This window comes from Maylandia zebra, linkage group LG16 (genome assembly GCF_041146795.1).
Source record: "Maylandia zebra isolate NMK-2024a linkage group LG16, Mzebra_GT3a, whole genome shotgun sequence".
Lineage (NCBI taxonomy): Eukaryota > Metazoa > Chordata > Actinopteri > Cichliformes > Cichlidae > Maylandia > Maylandia zebra.
The window spans coordinates 22,847,085-22,870,776 of NC_135182.1; the positions used below are offsets into that span (position 1 = coordinate 22,847,085).

The 23,692-nt window shown below is 41.5% G+C and overlaps 3 protein-coding genes across 9 annotated transcripts in view; 2 read left to right on the forward strand and 1 right to left on the reverse strand.

Annotated features, from left to right (window-relative positions):
• The window catches only part of igf2bp2a (insulin-like growth factor 2 mRNA binding protein 2a), a 64,311-nt gene extending 58,735 nt beyond the window's left edge, over nt 1–5,576 (forward strand). For all 7 annotated transcript variants that reach the window (XM_004555441.5, XM_004555439.5, XM_004555443.6 and 4 more), the window contains one exon: nt 762–5,576. In XM_004555441.5, coding sequence (XP_004555498.3) covers nt 762–860 — 99 coding nt within the window. In that variant the 3' untranslated portion in view covers nt 861–5,576. The remainder of the gene's footprint in view (nt 1–761) is intronic.
• On the reverse strand, nt 5,575–12,427 carry tmem41aa (transmembrane protein 41aa). The gene is made up of 5 exons (XM_004555446.4): nt 12,069–12,427; nt 10,340–10,490; nt 9,697–9,858; nt 7,693–7,831; nt 5,575–6,749 (listed from the first exon to the last, which is right to left on the reverse strand). The coding sequence occupies exons 1-5, from the start codon at nt 12,248–12,250 to the stop codon at nt 6,535–6,537; spliced, it is 849 nt and encodes a 282-aa protein (XP_004555503.1). The 5' UTR covers nt 12,251–12,427; the 3' UTR covers nt 5,575–6,534.
• Nucleotides 12,242–23,007, forward strand: ehhadh (enoyl-CoA, hydratase/3-hydroxyacyl CoA dehydrogenase). The gene is made up of 8 exons (XM_004555445.4): nt 12,242–12,373; nt 12,507–12,752; nt 14,031–14,134; nt 15,044–15,213; nt 15,572–15,683; nt 17,048–17,152; nt 19,869–20,210; nt 20,640–23,007. The coding sequence occupies exons 2-8, from the start codon at nt 12,679–12,681 to the stop codon at nt 21,890–21,892; spliced, it is 2,160 nt and encodes a 719-aa protein (XP_004555502.3). The 5' UTR covers nt 12,242–12,373; nt 12,507–12,678; the 3' UTR covers nt 21,893–23,007.
• Nucleotides 23,008–23,692: the final 685 nt, after the last annotated feature.

The following is a 23,692-nucleotide window of genomic DNA, read 5'->3' on the forward strand; positions in this document are numbered from 1 at the left end:
CGTGACCCAGTTATTATAAACTTGTGCAGACCTCTGTTATGTAAAAAGGATTTCCTTTCTGCCGAGCCGCCTGCCGTTACTATCACTGTGTAGAAGGCAGCATCCATCTGCCTGTAATGAGAGGCTCATGGTTGTGACAGCAGGAGAGGATGTTAACATTAATATTGCCCCCCTTGGCTGAGCTCTTAGCTGCGCATATCTTTTGCTTGGCAGATGTAGACAGCTGGTAGTACAATTTGTTTTCATTGTAACCAGCTGGACATGAAAGTTTTCTGATGTTGGAGAAATCTAATCAGCCCAAAGCTGAATGTGCTGCATGTAACTGTTGTGTAACTGTCTATATGAGTAACTAGTAATAATAAAATGAAAACAAATGGGTAGCTGTTCACTGGCTTTCACACGTATCACATTTAGTTGGCTCAGTTGGCTGCAGTCAGATTAATGCATCCAAGTGCTTTAAAAATGGTATAAAATTGTATTTTTCTTTTCTTTTTGAGCGCAGTTTAAATCGGCTCATGCATTTTCTGCAATATTAAAATTGACAAACAAGCGGAGACACACACACACACACACACAGCTTTGGATGTTGCTCTGCTCATATCTGTAACGCTTTCTTTCAGATAAAGCTTGCATACTGCATTTACCTAAATGTATCTGTCTACACTTGTATTTTTATTGATGATTGTCCTTTACTTTGTTCATTATTCTTACTTGAACCTGTTATGTTCTGCTGCAGTGTTAATTCTTGATCTCTCCTACAGACTGCACAGAGGAAGATCCGGGAGATCATTCAGCAGGTCAAACAGCAGGAACAGAAGCACCAGCAGGGCGCCGCTGTGTCACCGCACCACTCCAAGTGACCAGCCGGGTGGCTCCAGTGGGCACCAGCCAATGAATGTAGCCCTCCCAAATGAACAGAGACCTATCCAGACTAAGGCCAAGGCCAAGGGGGACATGCAGGGCTGACCAGCAGCACCGGGATCAAAACCAAAGAACTTCGCTAGGGGGGACACAAGTGAGAGCCAAAGGCTGAGGGCATTGTGTGCACTGCCAGCCCTGTGAGAGCAGATAGATTGGGAGAAATCGTACTGAAGCTTAAAAAAAAAAAATTAATAAAGAAACAAAAAGACCAAAAAAAAAAAACCTACAAGAAAGGCGGAAATGGCAGAAAATTTGGGAACTGTTGTCTTCACGGTTTAAAAAAAAACTAGTTTGTCTCCCTGCATAACGTTATCTCTTTAGTTGGACTAACATAGGCCTAAAAAAAGAAAAGGAGAAAATGCAACTCTATTTTAACACGAGCGTGTACGAGGCATTGTGATTGATATTTTGGGTTAGAGCGAGAGCCAGCGACAGCGGACTCCTTCTCTCACGCGTGTTTGAGATATTTAGATTGTGAGATCAAATATCCTTAGCAGTATTAATGCAGTAGAAACGTGTATGGATACACACTGAGAGCATGCTCTGTTATTTTATTCATCAAAATGACAGTAGAGCTTGGTGTTAGTATTTTGCTTGTACCTGAGATTGATTGACTGAGTAATCGATTGATTGACAGCCTCCCCTTGTTTGTTCCCATTTTTAGGCCACTGAAATTTGAAAAGAAAACCCCTATAAGTAAATAAGGTGAATGGTTCTGAGTCTTTGTAACAAGCCTGTGTGTGTGCCAACGCAAAAGATAACGTCCCTTTCAAATATATCTCACCATTCATATCTGATACTAAGCTTTTTTTTTTTTTTTCTCTCTCTTTTCTTCTAATTTCTGCTTCACTTCTCATCACTCTCTCTCATCAGACACCATGTCTTTTCTTTCGTTTTTGTTTGGGTTTTTTCTTCTTTTTTTTTTTTTTTTAAAATGGGATAAAAAATTTCCGTAGCTTTTTGATAACCTTGAACTGACTGCCACTTTTGCTCAAGAGAGGTTAAATGCAACTGAGGGATTTTTCTTTTTTTCTTTCTTTTTTTTGTAATCAGTAAAATTCTGTCATGCTGTGCAGTAGACGTCGTCTGTGTTCACGCTCGTCGTCTCCTCTTTAATCAGAGCAAAAACTGACGTCTTAACGAGCGGTGCGCGTTCGCCCGTTAACCGGTCTTCTTCGGACGCGCGCCGCCACACGCTTGGCCTTATGAGGACGTTGCAAGGGCCAGCACAGAATGTGAGCTGAGGGCCCAGTAAAGGAGGGGGACAGGGTTCGGGGCAGGGTTGGGAGGGTTAGGGGGAGGGAGGGTGCAGACCTCTGGTGTGTGGGGTGGCAGCGAGGTTGGATTTTAGGGAGGCGCTGTATGACCTGTGGTACACGACCAGCCGCAGCCGCGTTTGGCTTTAACCCTCTCTTGTCAGGGAGCTTTCTAAAAATGGCATGACAGCTGTGAATGTACAAAATGCAGCCTTTTTAGAAAAAAATACAGATATCACCCCTGCCGTGTCCAGCAGGCCAGGCCAAACGGCACACGACACAGATTGTCATCCTCTTGCTCTCTGTTCTTTTCACTTTTTTAAAAAAGATTTTTATTAAAAATTTTTATTTTGGCGAGTTGGCCGCCTGCTCTGCGGGCACGCTGGACACGCAGGTCCTGGTGTCCCTTTGTGCTTTACTTTGAAGAACATAGAAGCTTGTTGCCTTATTTTGTCACCTTTCATACATCACCCATCAGCTTCATCTTCCAGACGCAAGGTTATTGCCAATACGCACAGCTTCCTCCGTGTGTGTGTGTGCGCGTGCGTGTGTGTGTATATATATATAAAAAGAGAGAGTAATATTTATGAATCTATTTTTTCCTATTTTGTCATGAGAGCTATTGATAAGAAACAAAAAGAAGACAAAGTCCTTTTCTTTTTTTCCTCAGTGGGACACTGCCATATTATTTTGAAGGGAAGTGTTTATTTTCTTGAAAAAAACTAAAACAAAAACTAGACTATGAATAATAATATAATGAATAAAAACCTGAAAAAATAGGAAAGCAGTAAAAGTGAACCACCGCGTTAACTTGTGGTCGGGATGTGAACAGTGCGCATGTCAGTATTGTGATCTACCTCAGGCTTCAGGGTACCTCAGTCCAATCTTTCATTTCTCCCTTTTTCCACATTTTTGTATGCCTTGTTAACTAATCATTTTGAGCGTTTTTAATTTTCTTTTTTAATGAAATAAAAAAAGATAAAAGATCTACAGTAATCTCTACTCTCTTCAGGTCCAGCCGACTAGTGAAACTTTGTAAAAGAAAAAATCAACTAAAATAACCGTAGTCAACGTTGTCGGACTGTTTGCCTGGACGCCATACAACCTCTTAATGATACAAAAGAATTTCCAAGTCAGTTTTTTTTTTTGTTTGCTAGAAAGGAATGAAGAGCAGGATCTAAGGGGTACATACCTGCCCGATGTGGTTCTGAATGTGGATGTTGTGTACTGATTTCACCTTCAAAGAAATTAAAGAGAACGAAAAAAAAAGAAAAATCAGTTGATAGAAACAGAAACTAACCGACTGTACCTCCTGTTTTTGTTTTTTTTGTTTGTTTTTCCCAACCGTACCTCCAGGTTTTTTGAGACTTTTAACAACAAACCACGACGTTTATTCACTTGTGGAAAAAAATAACATAAAAAAATTAATTACTTTTGTTTTGTTTTTTTTATAACAACCCAATTTTACCAGCTCTATTTGATAACAGCATCCTCTGGGGTTGATTTGATGAAAACACAAAGCTGCAAAAATACACTGACAGGACTCTTGAACGTGGTGTGAAGCCCTAGTCTTCTGTGTAGAATGTAGAACAACTCTAGTCGTTGAAATGTCACTGTGTACGACAGGATAACTGTATATCTGTAAACATGTACAATAGTCGCACATTAATGCATCGTTTTCTGTCTCTCTATAACACCTACAAGTCTGCGCCTGCATTGTGAGAAATGGTGGGAGAAGTTTAGAGCGTCACAGGCTCCCTCAAGCTGACCTCTAAATGGTTTTCTCATCGATCTACCGGTTATTACATTTATTTTTTTTTGTGCTGTACATTTCAGAATTACCTCTGAATCCAAGGCTGACTTAGTTACAGTTACTAAAACCAGTGTAGGGTAAAGGAATATAATAAATAAATGATGTAGTAAAAGTTAGTTTGTTTTTGGCACTATTTTAGGGATTTTTTTTTTTTTCCATCAGATGAGGATCCTTTTTTTTTTTTTTTGGTCCCAGTGAACACAGATTAGCAAAATAAAACATAAAGGTCTATCAAACTCACACAATGCCTGGGGCTGCTTCAGCACGCCTCCACCACAGCCGGTACAGTACCTCATACTGATGATGTTAGCTCGCCAGACCTGATTCAATTACCCTGACCTTACCCACACGAATGCAGTACAGTGCTTCTGTTGGAGCGCTTGACTCCTGCGGTGGGCTGCTTCACTTTAGTAGGGCATGTCTGTTCGCAGTAGCACTGGAAAATTGAATCTTGTCACTTACGGTTTGTATGACTGGCAGGAGTAGGGTTTTTTCCCCTCTTTTTTTTTTTTTCCTAGAGCAGATTTGAAGTTCTTTTCTCGCATTGCAGAGGACTCCTCAGGCCTCCGCCTCTCTTGTGTTTTTGGCTCTTTACTAGAAGAGCAGGTTTCCCCTCAGCCACAATCTGAGGCAAAACCTGCAAACATCATAGTAACTTTCTTTTTTACTTCCAAGGATTTTGGCGTTTCTAGGTTCAGTAGGGTGTTGCTAGGCATTAATTTCAGTATCAGAAAAAACACACTCGCATCACTAAGGACGCACAGTGCTGTTAGTCATATCGCACAGCGGTTGAATAACTTAGGCTTTATTTCGTTTTCTGTTGATCTGGTTTTCTTGTCAGTTACACTGATTAAATGTAGTCTGGAGCAGTAGCTGGGATTCTTTATTATCCAGTCATGTTAGATCACTACTTGCTGTTAAATTGTGTCCTAGCTAGGATTTTAAACAGATTTTAAGATTGGGATGGGGGAGGTGGGGGGATAAGAAAAAGAAAATGCAAAGTAGATATGAGTGGGCAGAGTAACCAGGTCTGAAAATAAAAGTGCTGGTAAAAGTTGTTCTGCCTATGGGACTGAATATTCAACACCATCCAAATTAACAAAAACAAGTATGGATCAGGTGATGAAGGATCAAGTCTGGTCAGATGTGCAGAACCACAGCAGTGGTTTTTTTTTTTTTTTGTTTTGTTTTTTTGTCGTCCTAACTTGTGAACTGAGAAAAATGCAAAGACTTGCATGAGACTATTGCAGGCGATCCAGTATGTACTACACGTCATATAGCACTATACTTCAATTTGTGGTTTTACATCGATCCGACTCTTAACTGCTCTTCACCATTTGGGAGATTCCTTTTGTTTCCTCAGTAGGTCACAAACCCTCACGTCCTACATTTCCCACAGGCCAAAAGGTCCCAAAAACACCTCAAGGTAATTGGTGACTGTGCACTGGACAGACATATGATCCAATGTTACTACATCTCGTGGATCCGTGCCTTTCTGGTAACAGCCATGCTGTTGTTTTGAGTTGTGAGTGAACTGTATTGCTGAGCAACCTGGATCTGAGCAATAAAGAATATTTGAAAGAAAACTTTTCACGTTTTATTATTTCAAAGGTTTTGTACCTCTCTAATAAAGGTGCTTTCAACACTTACAATCTGACACACCAAAGGTCAGTCACACTGAAAAAAAGCCCGATGTAAGTAAAACCATTAAAAAAAAATCCCTTCATCCACCGAGTACACTGGAGCTTCTCCTCAGTGGTTCTGTTTCATCTTGCACCGTGCACAAGATCACCAAGTATTAAATTTGAAACCCATACATTAAAACAAAATATACAAATCAGAAGAAAGACATTTTACTGCTAAACCAACAAAAAGACTGCAAAGAAGGATTTTTTTCTAGCAGGATTAAAGCTTCCAGTCACCCAAATTAACTGCACATCGGTTTTCAGACAATACCAGAGAACACCTTAACACGTTAAACACATCCCATATAACAAGCCATTTAATCCGGTCACGCTTCTTTTCCAGAGGTCAAATTCTGGCCTCTAAATGACCCCCCCCCAAAAAAGAAAGATTAACACTGAAACTGCAAGAAGCGATTGTCAAAACAATAAAAAAAAAACATAACATACTCATATAAACCAAAAAGAAAAATCATAAAAGCCCCACAAAACCATCAAACATTTACACCATCTCTTTCTGGTGCTCATGGAGGTAGAAGTGTGAGTTCAAAACTCCACAACAGGCACTTTGAACACTTGCTTTCTGAACATGAGTGCAAGAGCAAAATTTCCTTAAAATGCCCCCCGCCCCTTCGTGTCACCACTGTACATTCCTACATCTATAAACATTTACTGCTGTGCCAACATGTGGCACGGAAATATCTGGTACGACATAATTCTCCTCAAATACTCCCACTGTGATTTGTCCAGGTGGCTCTGCAACAGTAAAGCACTTTACACGTGTGTGTGTGTGTGTGTTTCATTCGCTCTCGAGGGCAGAAGGCATCAGTATGTTAACAAACAAACTCAGTCCCAGGATGGATCACTGGACCTTCTTATCGAGTCCATTCTGTGACTGGATGCCAAGTTTGAGTCGCTTCTGACTGAAGCGGCGGATGAGGGCACCAGGCAGCAGAGCCATGCAGGCGATGGCCAGCAGCTGCAGGAGCCGCTCCCAGGAGAACAAGTCATCCAGCGATGACACCTCGGATAGCATGACGCCTGTCTGGACGCAGATGAAGTTGTATGGCAGGAGGCCTGAAGAAGCGGACAATAGAGCAAGAACAAATTGTGCTGAAACACGATGGGTAACTTAATTTGCAATGACAGATGCAGCGTTGTGTTGTTGTTGCTTAACCCTGTAAGGCCCAAGAACCCATAATCCTAACCCTATGCTATCACATGAAAACTGTGTTTTTCCCCCCCTTTAAAAAACAGTTACTTGTTTTTACTCTATTACAACTCATGTGGTTATACCGGAGTGTTGGCATATGCCACCATATAAATTCTTAGTGTGCATATCTATGTAGAAACCAGGCTTAAGTCTGTGCTGTGAAGAGGAGTTTAATTAGGTTTTATGCAAGCTGTAGGAGGCCTGGCACGAGCTGGTAAGTAACAACATCACAATCAATCCGATTTTTATTTCGAACATATAAGTAATAATTTTGTTAAAACCCTTAAAAACAAACAAATGCATTTATCAAAATTAGTAAGGAAAAAAACAATGTTTTCATGTGTGTGATGGGCGCTGGATACTAAGAGCCCACATGTGGCCGACACTGTTGCCAACATTTATACCTGTTCTGTTCCTTTTCTATTAACGATATGATTAACTTTCAACCTGAAAGTCAAAGTCAAAGAGGTTGTTGCTCTCTGTGCAAGTTTAATGACCATGACCAGATCAAAGATGCCTGCAACTCGTTTAAAGACGAGGAAATCAGTCAGTTTAAGTCAGATATGGTTATGATTTTTTATAGGCACAGAATTATCTAAATCTAGAGGCGTATTAATAGATATAGCAGAGTTTTCCAGGAAGCGATAATTCAAAAAGTTAAAGCTAATAAGCTTGGTTTTAGCCTGTCAATAGTGACTGACTATTTTAAAAGCTGAAGCTGATCGTCATCCAGTATTTTGTTTTCAATGTGGAGTGCTAGACGTACCTCACTTAGTGTCACCAAGCAGAAAATCTGTGTGTGCTTACCAATGAAGACTGAGCAGAAAAAGAAGGTGATGGGGATGTTTACAATTGGGGCAGACATATTCAGAAACCAGTTGGGAGTCATGGGAAAGAACCTCAGGAAGAGCAGGAAGAAGAACAAACAGTCCTGGTTTTCCTCCACCTGGAAGACAAGGAGAACAGATCAGAGGGGCTGGAGATATTTACAGAGGCAGGCGGCAGGTGTGTGTCATTGTTCTCGTCCCCTGTTCACATCAACTAGTCACGCGCAAGTTAACTCATCAGCAAAACTATACCAAGAGTCATCTTTTCAAAGCGTTACAGTCAAGTAGTCCTTTTGGTGAATAATAATGCAAATCCAAATCTGGCATAACTCTCAGTATACTCGGATATTTGCCAAACACCCACCAGCTACGAAGAAGCTCATCTTGTCAGTACATATACGTCCGTTAAAGGCCCAGCAGGCCTACCTTATTTTGCCTGTGCGCGTGGGTTATCTCTCTCTCCTGTCCTTGGCACCGCCCTCTGCAGCTGACTCCACTCAGCATTCAGCACCAGGGAGTACTTTAGGTCAGGGAGAGCCACTGCTGTGTCAGCATGTGAGCTGTGCATAGGAGCGTGTTTGATCAGTTCTCTTCAACTTATTCTTTTTGTGACCCACACAGCAAAGCCATGTCTCAGGTTTTACTGCATTTGATCTCTTTCGGTTTAATTATTAAAACTTAAGAGAAAAAAAAAATTGACTTGATTGATTAAATAGAAGAAAATACATAACATTAAACATGTTAACAACACAAAAGCCATATTAAACGCAGACTACTTTAGGCCCGGAAGTAGGATTCGTCACGTCATCACTTAACAATCGGATAGATGTAGGCTGCCGGGGGATTCCCATGATGCATTGAGTTTTTCCTTTCCAGTCACCTTTCTCACTCACTATTTATTAATAGACCTCTCTGCATTGAATCATATCTGTTATTAACCTCTGTCTCTCTTCCACAGCATGTCTTTTATCCTGTCTTCCTTCTCTCACCCCAACCGGTCACAGCAGATGGCCGCCCCTCCCTGAGCCTGGTTCTGCCGGAGGTTTCTTCCTGTTAAAAGGGAGTTTTTCCTTCCCACTGTTGCCAAAGTGCTTGCTCATAGGGGGTCATATGATTGTTGGGTTTTTCTCTGTATCTATGAAGCGCCTTGAGGCGACTTTTGTTGTGATTTGGCGCTATATAAATAAAATTGAATTGAATTAATGTGCAGCTGTCAGAAAGAAACAAAAACAACAACAACAACACAAACTCGTGAATTCACAAGATTAATGACTTCCTGCCAGCGTTGTCCTGTTGTCTTTTTTTTTTCTTTGAGCCAGCAGTATTGCCTTCAGTGGTTACATATTTCATATTCTTTACAGATCTCCATCACCTGCTCTATCACCAGGTGTCTCTGACTGGAGTAGGTGGGACTCAATCTATTTTATGAGCAAGAAGAGTGATGTAGCAAACACCCCCTTTCACATAAGCACACATACAGCCTGAAGTAGAAAGGCCTTCCTAACAAAGAAAGCTGACATTGTGGTAGCTGTTCTCTCTGAAATTTTAGGTTATGGCTGGCTCTGTGTCAAACTTTCTCCTGGGCTTCGTGTGGGAACACAACAATGTCGCTTCTACATATTTGACAGCAGAGTCTGAAATTACACCTGTCAACCATTTCTTCCTTTTCAAGGACAAGAAGTCACTGATTTATCAGATTCTATTTGTAAAAATGAGTATACTGGATTTCTTAAAGTGATAATATGATATGGCCAATGTCTTCTTGTAGGAAGTATTATTGTTAATAATAGCTTGACAGGTAAAACCTTTGATTTTTGTAAATAAGATAAAGCGTAGCCCTCTTTACTGTTTATTTACAGCACACACAGCCAAATTAACAGTTGATCTCTGAGAAAACAACTTAATTTTAGTCCACCGGTATTTCAAAAACTTACTATCTTTGTTTCCTTCAGCGTGTTTTGTTTGTGTGACAGCCCAGTCATACCTTTCTCTGCAATGTGGAGACTTTATCTGGGAAGAGGTTCACAATGTAGTGTTTTCCAAAGAATTGGGAGAGGAGGAAGCACATTGTAGAGCCCACAGTTGTGAGCACACAGGCAAGCAGCAGTCCTTGATAGGGTCCAAATATAGCTCCCGCAAGAATGTTCTACACAATGACAAATGGAGACCAAAAGCCCGCGTTAATAGGCATCATCTGACACACAGCTCTGTGGCGTCTCTACATGCGAAAGGAGAGAAATACTTTGTGATCTAACACTGGTGTGAAGCCAGTATTTTGGCAGTTCTGCCCACTCAGATTGTCATTTGCATTATCTGAATATTCTTTTATCCTCCGCATTTATTTAAACAAGAGACACAAGCTGCATACCGCATGCTGCCCAAGTGCCTTTTGAATTTTCCTTCATCTTGCATGCAAATGTAATCTTTTCACACCTACAAGATGTGACACTTTTGGCATATTTTAGCCCATGTGTTCTCGTAATGTATTTAAACATACAAAATGCTTCATTAAAAGGATTTTACATGTGTTTTTAAGACAACCAGCACAAGAAATCTACCAGTTTTGTGCTCATCACAATGCTTGCCTTATCATCCTGGATCTATCTGTACACAGGACATTACCTTACCAGGAATGAGGATCCAGGAATAGCAAAGGACTGCTTGTAGAGATAAGCACTGCAGAAGAGGAGCAGGACATATCCAGTGTGCTCTGTCTTGTAGAACTGCAAGAGTTCAGCGAGTTCCCGGAGCTCCTCCAAGTCTGAAGGGAACTTTAACCTGTGAGAACATTCACATTTAAGTTAGTCATTTCTGTCAGGCCAGTTTCATGTTCACAGAAAGACCGGCAGCACAGAAAAAATATCATTGTGATCAAAAATGTTTTAACTTAAAGTTATTTTTAGATTTAAATACCCAAAAGAGTAACCCATGTGATTGCTGATGGGACTACAAACATGGTTCTATACCTATACCTAAATCTGCTAAAATCTGCTAAAACTGATACCAAAACAGTCTTTTTACATCACTTAAAAAACTAAGCTATTTTTTAAAGAAACTGCAATTTTTTCTAACTACCATCTGTTTTACTATTGACAAATCTCACTTCAATCCAAGATAAGTACAAAGAATGAAGTGAGTTTCTTTGAAAAGTTCATTCTTTGTGAGACAGAGTCAAACAGTTAGCATCACACTGTTGCTGCAGATTTTGTCAGCTGCACATTTATGGATGCAAATATCCCATCCCACCACATCCCAGAGGTGCTCTATTAGATTGAGATCTGGTGACTGTGGAGGCCATTTGAGTGCAATGACCTAATTTTCATGTTGAAGAAACCAGATTTAGTGTATCTGACACAGTGCATTATTCTTCTGGAAGAAGACAATGGACACACTGCTGCTATAAAGGAAAGAACCTGGTCAACAATGACACTCAGGTAGGCTGTGGTGATAAACAATGGTCAGCTGGTACAAAAGTACCCAGAGGGTGCTGAAAAATCTGCTTTGAATTCCAGCATCAGTTTCCTTTTCCTATGTAATCTTCTGCCCTGTAGCCCATCTGATTCAGGGCTTGATGTGCTGTGAAAACAAGCCATGTTCACCCAGAGAACTGCCACTCACACCGTGTGATTGGCTGATTATACATTTGTGTTAACAAGCAGTCAAAAAGTGTACCTAATGAGCAAAAGTATTATTTTAGGCTAATGAATGATATGAGGATCCCATTACACCTCTTTCTATGAAGTATCTGAATGACACAAACACCGGAAGGAGGTTTCCTCACTCAAAAATGGGACCTCGCTTGAAAACTTGAATGCTCTGCATGTAATTTAGAGTCCTGGCTTGGTGCAACTTTTATATGGGAAAAATCGTGACTTGGTTTGGGATGACACAGCTTTGAGCGTGTTCTTTTTCATTCATTACCAAAACTACACTTCAGTGGGAAAAAAAGGTTGAGCCCAGATAAACGCAAAATAATGCAGGAAGAGCTGGACACTGTTAATCTACTGTATTAAAACCAAATTACATTTCTACAGTAAACAACAACACAGCACTTGTCAATTATGACCTGATGACAACCCTCACAAGTTAAAACAGAAGCAAAAACTGGACTTGCTGTTTTAACTTTAGCTTTTCCAAAAGAGGCTTCAGTTAGAGTTAGTTAGTTTTTAGAGTCACTGCTTTTTGAAGGGGGGTTAAAAGCCTGCACATACGCTGCCTGTGCCTTATGAGCTGCATGCTAACATTAGCTTACTAGTGACCCAGCAGGGTCCAATTTAAATAAAGCTAAATTATGCACAGCATATAACAAAGCCCCAAACTATGGGTTACCAGCCAGCGGCTAAATATACCAGTCACCTGCTGGGTTCTTCTTCGTCTAAGGAGTCGCCGGGCTGCTGCTGTTGCTCCTCGGACACATGTCCAGCCTCGGCGCTCCGGACAGAACGCTTTCTTGGTCCCGCGGGGAGGTACAAGGACAGGGAATATAGATACAAGCTGGCTGCGGCGACAACCGTAATTAGTCCTACGAGTGAACGCATGTTCCCCTGAGTTTGATAGCCAGAAAAAAGCTTCACGTCCCGGTTGCTGTCAGCGAGAATAGCAACGGCAAGAAGCGGCAACCAACCGCCGCAGTGACGTCACATCCCCATGTCAATAGAACAGTTAAAATATTCAAATTACTAACCCACTAGCACCCACAAGTATATCTTATAATTTAATAGTCAGATTAAAGTACATATCAATAATATAAAAGGCGGGGAAAAAATAATTATTTATATTCTCTGCTTCCGATAGGGGGCGATAAGCGCGAGTGTTTGCCGCAGAAGAAGAGCGTTTGTTTACACGGAGGGGGAGGAAGTGTGACAAAGGTGATGAAGGATTGCTAACTGGATTAAAGTCAAGTTTCAAAGTTCAGTCTGCACTGCAAAAAAGAGAGTGCGACAACTCCAAGTATTCCTTCGACACCATGGCTCAGTACACTCGCGTTTCGGGATCCGTGGGCTTGATTACTCTCCAAAGTCCTCCCGTTAATGCACTCAGGTGAGCCGATTTAATGAACTTGGTCTGCACAACTTCTTATACTGCATTTTTCTATTTTTTAGCGTGTCTCGTAATGCGAATTCACATGTGCCTGATTGATTTTATATACAGTAGAGCTGTAGCTGCAACAGCAATTTGCAGCTTACACAAGAACAAGTAGAAAAGTAGAAAGTAGAAATCACGAAAGAGAGCTTTGTGCACCAGAAGATAGTAACTCAGGGGTTTTACCAGAGGGTGGCGTCAGAGAGAGTGATCCTCTGATTGCTGTTGTAAATGGCTTGAACCATAATCTGTCAAACATGAGTGATATCAAGTCTTTCTGTGCCAAAGTTGAAGTGACTGGTATGTCCTTTATTTATCCAGTAAAAAGACTTATCATACTTAATGTTTTTTTAAATAAATCTGGCCAAGAGGGAAGTAGAAAATTAAAACAAATACCATATTAGTTGTATAAAGATATTTTAATTTGCCATAAAGAAGTGGATTGCTTATAATGTAGAGCGCAGAGTCGCTACTTGCAAAACAGGTCCTTTGTTTATTTTATATACACCCCTTCATAAACCCTGGTGTCTACAGCCTGTTTACAAATAGACACAAAGGTTTTGTAGTTGGTACTTTTTATAGACGGCTGTCTCATCATGCAGATTATTCCTAAACTGGCAGCTGCCATTCTTCTGCATATAGAGTCAGTAGGTTTTCATACCTTTAAGTACATTTTAGTGATCGGTTAATCTCATTCACGGCATTTACTTCAGGGTGATTTATTACCACCGCTGCTTTAGGAACAGCTTGAGGCTTAATACATTACAACAGAGAACTGTGATTAATTAACAGCTCACTAAAAACTCACCCAACCACAGTGTGATCTACTGGACCCTGGAACCTTTACTGGACCTCACAAGTTTACTTTAAGTCACTTAAGCTGTAGCAATAAATGAATCTATTTACTCCTTAGTTATGCTATCGTTGCCCTGTTTTATAGACATTTTCTCATCTTGTTTTTTTTTTTTTTTTTTTTTAAATTCTATTCTGATGTGTACCTTAACGGGAAATCGACTGTATGATGCATTTTATTAGCTTCGTAAGATAAAATTATCAAAAAATAAAGTACATAGATGTTAATTATCAAAGTTTATACTGCTGTGCCTGTATTTGTTACATGCTTTTATTTTAAATTTGTGAAGAAGGGCTACAGCAGAACAGTTTACTGTTAAGTTTCAAATTTCACAAAGGGTGGAAAAAAAGGCCAAATAAAGTCGTGACTTTTTCCTCATGCAGTGCAGCGGTGAGGCAAGGCATTGTGGACTTGATGCAGAGAGCACTCAGTGAGCCAGAAGTGAAGTCTGTGGTCATCTGTGGCCAGAATGGGATATTCTGTGGGGGTATGCACATTTATTTTTTTATTTTTTTATTTTTTATTTTATAATGTAAGTGTCTCTGTCTGCCCATCTTCTTTCACTTATCCTATTGAAATTATTTTTTAAAGTATATTTTAAAAACATGCTCCATGACAGATTGGATCAAGTTGATCCCACTTTGTTCTTCTGGTGTTTTCCCTTCAATTTGAGTTCCCTTCAGAGTGGGCACCTCGAGTCCCTAAAAAGGGAACAAAGTAAAAAAAAAAAAAAGGCCTGTATTTATATAGCGCTTTTCTAGTCCCTAAGGACCCCAAAGCGCTTTACATATCCAGTCATCCACCCATTCACGCACACATTCACACACTGGTGATGGTAAACTACATTGTAGCCACAGCCACCCTGGGGCGCACTGACAGAGGCGCCCCAGGGTGGCTGTGTCAGTGAAGTTCACAAGCAACCCAACATATTAGTGATACTCTAACAAAATAAACACATTTTCAGTAGGTTTTTTTTTTGCCCTTTTTATTAATTTAATGTTAATATTCCATCATTAAAAGGTGATTTGTTGCATACACATAATGCAGTAAACAATACAATACATGGCATTTGCAGGTGTAAACACAAAAGCAAAACCAGAAGTAAATAATTTCACATAGAAATAATCCTAAACTGTACATTTTTCAACTATTTGTGTCATTATGTCCACCATCATTTAACTTGGAGCTTATTTGCTTAACCGTTGTGTTTCATTCTATAAAATATGAAAAATAGAGAAACGTGTTTTTTTCTCAACTAGAACCCAAATATGTCTGTCAGACAAGGTTGAGAAAAGTAGAAAAGAGCTACACAAAATAATGAATTGCTGATCTGCATATCATGACCTTTCTTTCTCCAAGTTTCTGATCATTTTGTCGATTTGAATTTATGCAACAGGAGCAGACATCAAGGAGTTTGGGGGACAGATGTCTGGGCCTCCCCTGATACCGATGATCCATGCCATCGAGGCTGCTTCCAAGCCCGTGGTGGCAGCTATAGAGGGGATCGCTTTAGGTGGAGGCCTTGAGTTGGCACTTGGCTGTCATTATCGGATCGCACACTCTAAAGTTAGTTCATGCTTCAGATCTCTGTCCCTGTCAGCCAGTGTCTCTTTAATGTCAGCGATGTAACGCATCGATGTCTGTCAGTATCTGGCATGTTGTGAAGCTTTTGCATAATAATGTTTTTTGTTTTTTTTTTAATAAATTTGCAAATGACTAGAAAAAGAGTGAGTTTGTCTGTCAGACTTGAAAAGGTTCTTATCTGTCCAGAATACATTTGATATTTATGTCACTCACAGAAGCCAGGCAGAATAACACATATCATATTCAAAGAATATTTCCAGAAACATTTTTCTCTAATGTCTAAACCTCCACAGTTCAGTACGTCCCGTTTATCAAATTTTGTGCCTTTATGTCTTTTCAGGCCAGAGTGGGACTTCCAGAGGTGACTCTGGGGCTGCTGCCTGGTGCAGGGGGAAGCCAACGTTTGCCGAGGCTCATCGGTGTCCCGGCTGCCTTGGACCTCATCACCACAGGTAGCAGAAAGAAGTTAACACTGTCTGACTTTGATTAATAAAGTTTCCTAAACTTGGCGACTCCCAGCAACTTTTGGTTTCTGAAGAAGAGCACGCCCTAAAACGTTTGATAATAAAGCACCCAGACGTGTCACTGTATGCAGTCCTGCTAAAAACTAATGAGAAACTATTCAGTAGCTTGTAGAACCGCCTATAGAGGCAATAGTTTGACTTTATAGCCTCTCACATCATGTGTTTACAACATTGCTTCATTTCATTGAGGTTTGCTGGCATTTGAGTATACAGAGCTCTCTTAAGGTCTCAACACAGCATATTAGTCACTGGGCCTACAGCAAGTGTTGTAGATTTGCTGTTGTGGTTGGGCTCATCGTCCAGTTCAATGACCCAATTTTGGCCGAGCTTTAGCTCACGGACAGAGAGCCTCATATTTGACTCTAGAATACTTTGGTATACAGAGTCTGAATGATCAGCCCTTCACCACAGTGGTTAACTGTTGTTGTGAGGTGTTTGTGCTGATGCTGTGTTTTGTTTTCTGTGCATTATGACCAAACATCTCCACTTTGTCTTGTTTGTCCAAATCACATTGTTCCAGAAGTCTTATGTTTTGTTCAGATGCAATTCTGCAAATAGAGCTGTGCTGCCTCTGGAGAGAAGAGGCTTTCTCCTGGAAACCAAACAAGTCATATTTGTTCAGTGTGTCTCTGATTGTACAACCATGACTTTAATATTTAACGAACAAACTAAGGCCTAAGATGTTGCTCTTAAGTTGGTTTATTTTATTTTTTATTTTTTGCCGTTTCTCTGATTGTTGCACGCTGTGACCTTGAGGTGAATTTGTTTGGATGTTGGCAGTCTACCAAAGCTCCTGCTTTCATAGAAATGCTCACACTTGCTAATGATCATTTATTTAACTGTATTTGATTAGCAGCACCTGTCTGCTGCTTACCCCTGTAATTCCTATGGAAACAGCAAGGGTTTTTTTTTTTTTCTTTTTTCACATGTGACTGAAAATAAAATCAAAATAAACCAGGAGACAGTTTACATTGATGACCAGCAGAGGTCAGCGTGAATTAACGTTTTACTATGTGATGCTGCAGGAGCGATTCACTGCCCTGTTCAGAATGTCTGAAATGTTCCTCACAAACTATAATTCTTCATCTTTTGATTTTTTTTAAAAGTCTATTTTACTCTATTATGCTATTTAGTTTTGTGAGACGTTGCCTTTATTTAACTAAAACAGGAGATGATGTGGTTTTAAGCTAAGCGTCTAAATGCCAAGGTCACCTGAAACGGTCATCATTAATTCATATTATGTTCATCGTATCATTCATATGGAGCCTTGACGACACTCATGTCTCCCACAGGTCGCCACGTGACTGCCGCAGAGGCACTGAAATTCGGATTAGTGGACCAGATTACTGATCACAACACTGTGAATGTAGCTGTGAAGTTTGCCCAGCGAGTCGCAGGTGAGATGTAGATGAAGGGAAAAAAAGAAGCAAATGGTACTCACTGGCTTATTATACTCTCTCTCTTCACTGGTTTAAAAATTGATTCTGTGGAAGCAGGGAAGAAATTCCACCTAGAGCAGTTATTTTAGGCGAGTCTGACATCAAGAAGCGCTGATATGTAGGTTGTGGAAGTAAAAGGAAGGAGAAAATGCAGCAGCCAGATCCTTCACCACAGAAGCCATAAATGTTTCATGGATCTGTCAGATGTGCTCTGATGTCTTCACTGCTTTTGCTGTATTATTCAGAAGGGCGAAAAGGGACAAACTTTCCTAGAATATTCATAACGGGCCCTCACCAGTCATTTTGGAGGATGAGGATTTCCCCCACACGTGCGTACCAGCCTCATTTACTCGCTGAATGGGCTGCGAAGTGTGCCACATCCCTGTAGTTTAGGATGATTTATCAGTCAGTGGAAAGAGCGGCCCATTCATATTTGCTAGATGGTGATAAATAGTGACAGAAAGCATTGGTAGACTCAGCCTGAATGAAAAAGTATGACAAAATTTTTCAGTCATCTAGTTTACTTTTTGGAAAAAAGCCTCAATTTTTACCGGTCTTTGCGCTAAGCTAAGCAACCTCATATTAGGCATACAGACACAAGTACTATGAAACCTTTCATCCAACACTCAGCAAGAAAGCGGAGAGGCATATCAGAATGTCCTATTCCCTTTATTCATTTGAGCATTTATGAGTGCTATATTCCCTCTAGTACTGCAGAATAATGCACACACCACCCACTCTGCTGTGTGGTTCGGTGAGGGGAAGGTACATTTTGTTTAGTCCTGCCTCGGCATAGCCCTGCGAGAGCTTATGTTTCTTCTCCACGAAAGGAACGTGAGATGATGTTTTCATGACTACCCTGTAGGGTGCGTGCTAGATTTTTTTTTTTTTTGATTTATTTATTTTTATTCCAGAGATGTCATCTTCATCTCTGGTGAGATTTCTTGGCAGTGACGGCTCATTTCGAAGGCATTTATGTTGGCAGCAATCTCACTACATCTGCACAAAACGTCAACAGTTAAGTCTTTAGGTTTGATTTACAATCAAAAGATGATTACAGTCTTGTGCTTTTTTTTTTTTTAAAAACATTTTTTTTACACAAATGTTTTTTGTTTTTTTCCCTCCGCAGTCTACTGCCAAGTTGACTTTGAGTGGGTGAGGAAGTGAGTGTTGTTGGTAGAGCTTAGAGTGAGTCAGACGGAGAAGCCAACGGCGTACAAGATGGGAGATTTGAGGAGATCGGGCCGAATCTGTGGAGGTTTTTAACAGATATTCCAGTCTTTTAGGTTGATTAGCAGGGGTGTTAAGTAGGGACGAGAAATGTGCAATTAACTTTACAAACCGAGCGTGACTGTTTGTGACATCGAGACGCGCAGCTGACGACACCCACGGAGTACAATCAGTCTGTGCACACAGTGTGTGGGTACATATTTATCCAAAGAGCAGTTGCACTTAAACTGATGCACGTGTGGCCTCGCAGATGTACACACACACTCACACACACACACACTCACAACACACACCATATACACGCAAGCTCGCGAGTCGAGGCTGGTGACGAGATTAACTTTTTTACCCCAGCGGTTGCAACATCTGTCCCGCTACATCTGTGAGGACGGCCAGGATTCCCAACCGCTGCGCAACAAATCCACAGCTCGACCATTTACAGATTAAGCGCTTCAATAATACTCTCCTAAATTACACAGGAATCGCATTGCACTGACACACAATACTTCACAGACATTTATTGTAGACAGAATGTGCATTAAACTGGTTTAAAATGACCCTCATAAGTCATTCCACACTTACAGTATGTTGTTTTAGGCAAAATACCTCCTTACTAAGTGGATACTCATAATCAAATATGGCCACTGTCCCTTTAAGCTTTGCCATGGTGACCCAGTTTCTGGCCCAGACCCATGGGTGAGTGTAATTCAGTGGAGCTGTGAAGGATTCTGACTACTGTCCCATGTAATCACGTCAGAGGAGACAGGAACGGGAATTAAGATTTTTAACAAGGTTTTAGCCGAGTGGTCATCTTCTTCACAGTCATTGTTCCTCAGGCTTGAACACATCAGATGGGAAATCTTACGTTCGAAAGTTTTAGTATCTTTATATTAAATCTTTTCATGTAATTTGGCGCGTGGGGGGAGAAATGATGTTGCTCAAAGGATTGCGAATTCAGTTTATCCCCCCCTCTCTTCTTTGCTCTCACAGTTGGAAATTTACCTGCTATTTTGTCTGTTTTGCTTTTCATTCTGTTTCAGATCTGCGTTATTCAAGGTGAATGGTAACAGTAAACTGGCAAGGTCCCTCCCATTATCTGGGAATGGTCTGTCAAATCCCTCTGCACGTATAAGCTACCGGGCTATCTAGTGATTGAGTGGATGAGTGTGCCTGAAAAACCAATTACACCTGGACTGTGTGTGCTGAGAGCTGGTTGACAAATTTGAGAAGGTGGAAAAGAGTGGTACCTCTGGAAGATGGGAGGCACTTTTCGGTTTGAAAAGTTGAATTGTGCAGAGGCATCTGCACAGAAATCAGAAATGTAATTGCAGACTACAGGTTTAGCTGTCAGAAGTGTGACGAAGCTGAAAGCAGGCGATCATTCGGCTGGGGTCACATCGTCCTTTTTTTCTTTCTTTCTCTTTTTTTTTTTTTTTCCCCCCTGCAGATCAGCCGCTGGATGCACGTCGTATAAGCACATATCCGTGTCTGTGCCCCTCTGATGTGGCTGTTCTGTTTGAGGAAGTGATGCAGAGGGTGCGCCGGACTGCCCGTGGAGCCATAGCACCAATTGCGTGTGTCCAGGCGGTGCGCGCAGCGGCCACCCTGCCCTACAATCAGGGAATGGAGCGGGAGAGAGAGCTGATGGCTACTCTCTTCACCTCTGGCCAGGCCCGCGCTCTGCAGTACTTTTTCTTTGCTCAGAGAGCCGTCGGCAGGTGGAGCATGCCCAGTGGAGCCCGCTGGGATACGAGCAAGCCCAGGCCTGTACATAAAGCAGCTGTGATTGGTAAGGGCTTTTGTGGCTTTTAATTTCTACTTGTCCCAAGCTTTTCATTTATCACAAGCACGTTGACTCATCTCACTATCCGAGTGGCATCTCTACATCCAGGTTGCCTATGGAAACTAAGCCCTTGTTTACACTTCAGCTGAGTTTTAATGGATGTCTCTTCCCTGCCGCGAGGCTTGGATGTATGACAATCTGGATATGTGAAGCTCAGCAGCTTGTGTATTAAAATTGCAGGCTTTGGAAAAACGCTATGCTGCCAATGTAAAACTATTTACAGTCTAGCATTGCACAAAATGTTCCGTGTATATATTTATATCCTGTAATTTAACAGAAATGTCTCTGGCATTTGCATGGCTGTTGGTTCCGATATTTTCCCCCCCCTATAGTCAGCGTGATTTTTGGTTTTGTTTTGTTTTTTTGTCGTTTCAGGTCTTGGCACCATGGGAAGAGGCATAACTGTTGCCCTTGCACAGGCAGGGTTCTCCGTGGTAGCTGTGGAGACTCAAGAGAAGCAGCTGATGGAGGCAAAGCAGGCAATATCAGGCATGTTGGAGCGAGGGGCTAAGAGACGTGGGGTCGCTCCTGCTCTAGACAAGATCAATTACGGCCGTAACATCCAGTCGGTAGCAGATGTCGACCTTGTCATCGAAGCTGTGTTTGAGGACATGGCTCTGAAAAAGAAGGTCTTTCAGCAGCTGTCCGCTGTTTGTAAACCTAGCACGTTCCTGTGCTCAAACACCTCTGGATTAGATATCGACCAGCTGGCCTGTCAAACCCGCAACCCAGAGCTTGTGGTTGGGATGCACTTTTTTGCTCCAGCCCACGTCATGAAGCTGCTGGAGGTGGTTTATGGGCCAAAATCCTCTCCTCTTGCTGTGGCAACTGCCATGCAACTGGGAAAGAAAATTGGGAAAGTCAGTGTGGCGGTTGGAAATTGTCGGGGTTTTGTGGGGAACCGCATGCTGAAGCCGTATTTGGAACAAGCCCTCTTCTTGTTGGAAGAGGGAGCCACACCTGAGTTTGTGGATCAAGTGCTGGAGGAGTTTGGGTTTGCCATGGGTGTGTTCAGAATGTCTGACCTCTCTGGGCTTGATGTGGGCTGGAAAGTGAGGATGGCTGATGGCTTGGCAATGCCCGACCCGACAACGGGACAGCCAACGAGGCTCCGACAAGGTCGTAGGTACAGCCCCCTGGGAGACCTGCTCTGCGAGCAGGGACGGTTTGGTCAGAAAACAGGCAGAGGGTGGTATCAGTATGATAAACCTGGCAGTCAGGTGGCTAAGCCTGACCCTTGGTTGCACAGCTTCCTTGATGAGTACCGAGCCCGGCACGCTTTGGTGGCACACCGCATAGACCACCAGGAGGTGCTGGAGCGCTGCCTCTATTCCATGATCAATGAGGGCTTCCGCATCCTGGAGGACGGAATAGCCGCAGGGCCTGAAGACATCGACGTCATTTACGTGTTTGGCTACAGCTGGCCTAGACACCACGGAGGCCCCATGTTTTACGCTGCCACAGTTGGCCTAAACAAAGTCCTTGAGAGGCTCGAGCACTACTACCAGGCTCACCCTGATGTGCCCAGCCTGCAGCCCTGCCACTTGCTCAGGAAGCTGGTGGCCAGCGGCAGCCCACCAATCCAAAAGTGGAGGGAAGTGATTAAGAAAGTCCGCAGCCAGCTGTAAACAACATTTCAACTTTAATGTGTTAATGCACTTCTGAGTTTACAAGCTGATTAAATGTTGACTTGCATAATCAAATAATAAGAAGCACCTGTAAAACTAAATGCATTTACCTTAAACCAAAAACGGACCTCCTGTCTTTGCCAACCGCATTTGTTTTTTATCGTGACAGGAAAATTGCTCACCTCATAGATGAATATGTTCAACATGAAATACTAATAAAAACAGTGTCTATTGTGTATTAGTAGCAGTAATAAAGATTGATACAATAGATTGATCCAAAAAATTAATCTTCAGGAGTAGAATGGCACGCGCTTTAAGGAAAATTAACCATAATTTGGAAAAATAAACTGAAAGAAAAGTGTGACGGGAGTAGATGAACAGCACAGTACTGGGGATATTTGCAGGAAGCAAGTCATCTTAGTGTACGTGAAATGTCAGCTGATAAGAATAACAGAAGGAAGAAATTATACATCTTCAGCAGAGATGGATGACTGCGGGGAGGAGGGACCTCCTGTGGCGTTCAGCAAAGCACTTAGTCATTCTGTCTCTGGTGGACCAGACCACTGTGGAGAGGCTGGGCAGTGTTGTCTGTAGATAGACAGACAGATACTTTATTGTCCCCATGGGGGAAGTATGACTTGGACACTGCAAAGCCAGACCCCTCAACAAATATGGGCACTCGGCACCAACAGATACAGATTTAAAAGCCCAAAGGATAAGAACATCACTCAGACTGGATTTGAACTGCAGCCTCGTTTTATTTTGATCTTACTGACAGTTTGTACAGTTTGACTGTATTATCATTTCTTATATTTTGTCTACTTTATTCACACACGGAGGTGGACACAATACTAGGAGTGGCCACAGTGAAAAACAGACCTGACCAGGCTTTGAAGCCAGCGAATGTATTGCAGCAGATGAAGCTCTACAGAGGAAATAAAACTAATAATTGTGAATAAAATGTTGTTTGTGCTTTTAAAATTGTTTACCAAAAACATATATGGCACATAATATGCTAACGTTTGAATGTAAATTAACTTTTTGCTTTTCCGGGTTGTCACTAATGATACTGCACAGTATAATCTGACTCTTCCAATAAAGACTTTATACAATCAGGTGTTGATCTGTTGTGATTTATACAAAAAAATGAATGATTGGTCCTCATCAAAATGATGCAATATCTAAAATCTAAAGTTTATTTAGTCAAATAATGAATCATTAAGGAAAGTGTGATCGGTATAAGCTGAATATATATATTTCAATTAAATTAAACATTTTACATTATATTTATATATGTAACATGTAATCAGATTACTTCAAGCAGGCATTTTGGGGCTTGAATATGTTTAAGTGTAGCGTTGTGCACCGCTTTTATTTGGCTTCTTCACGGGGTTCCACGTCACTTGTCCACAGGGTCTCCTTGGGTCTGTGTTTTCTGCTGACTCAGCCGAAGCGATGACACAGGAGAGCCGGGGGAGACGCGCAACTCTAAATTGCGTTTATAGAAATCAATGGCTCACTCTCAAGTAAATCCCATCCCACGTCCAGCAATGAACAGATGTTCGGGTTGCCACCTAGCGGTAAAAACACTCCACGCTGAGCATCTGGCTTGTGTTGATGTATTGCTCCATATTCTTTCTTTCTTTCTTTCTGTATTTATTTATTTATTTGTCCCCGATCTGCAGAGTTTCTGAAACCGTTAATGCACTTAAATAACGCACGCCCATGCGTAGGTGTTAAGAATAAATAGTACGAGATCTAGCAGCAGACTTTCATGAATCAAAATCACCAATCAAAATG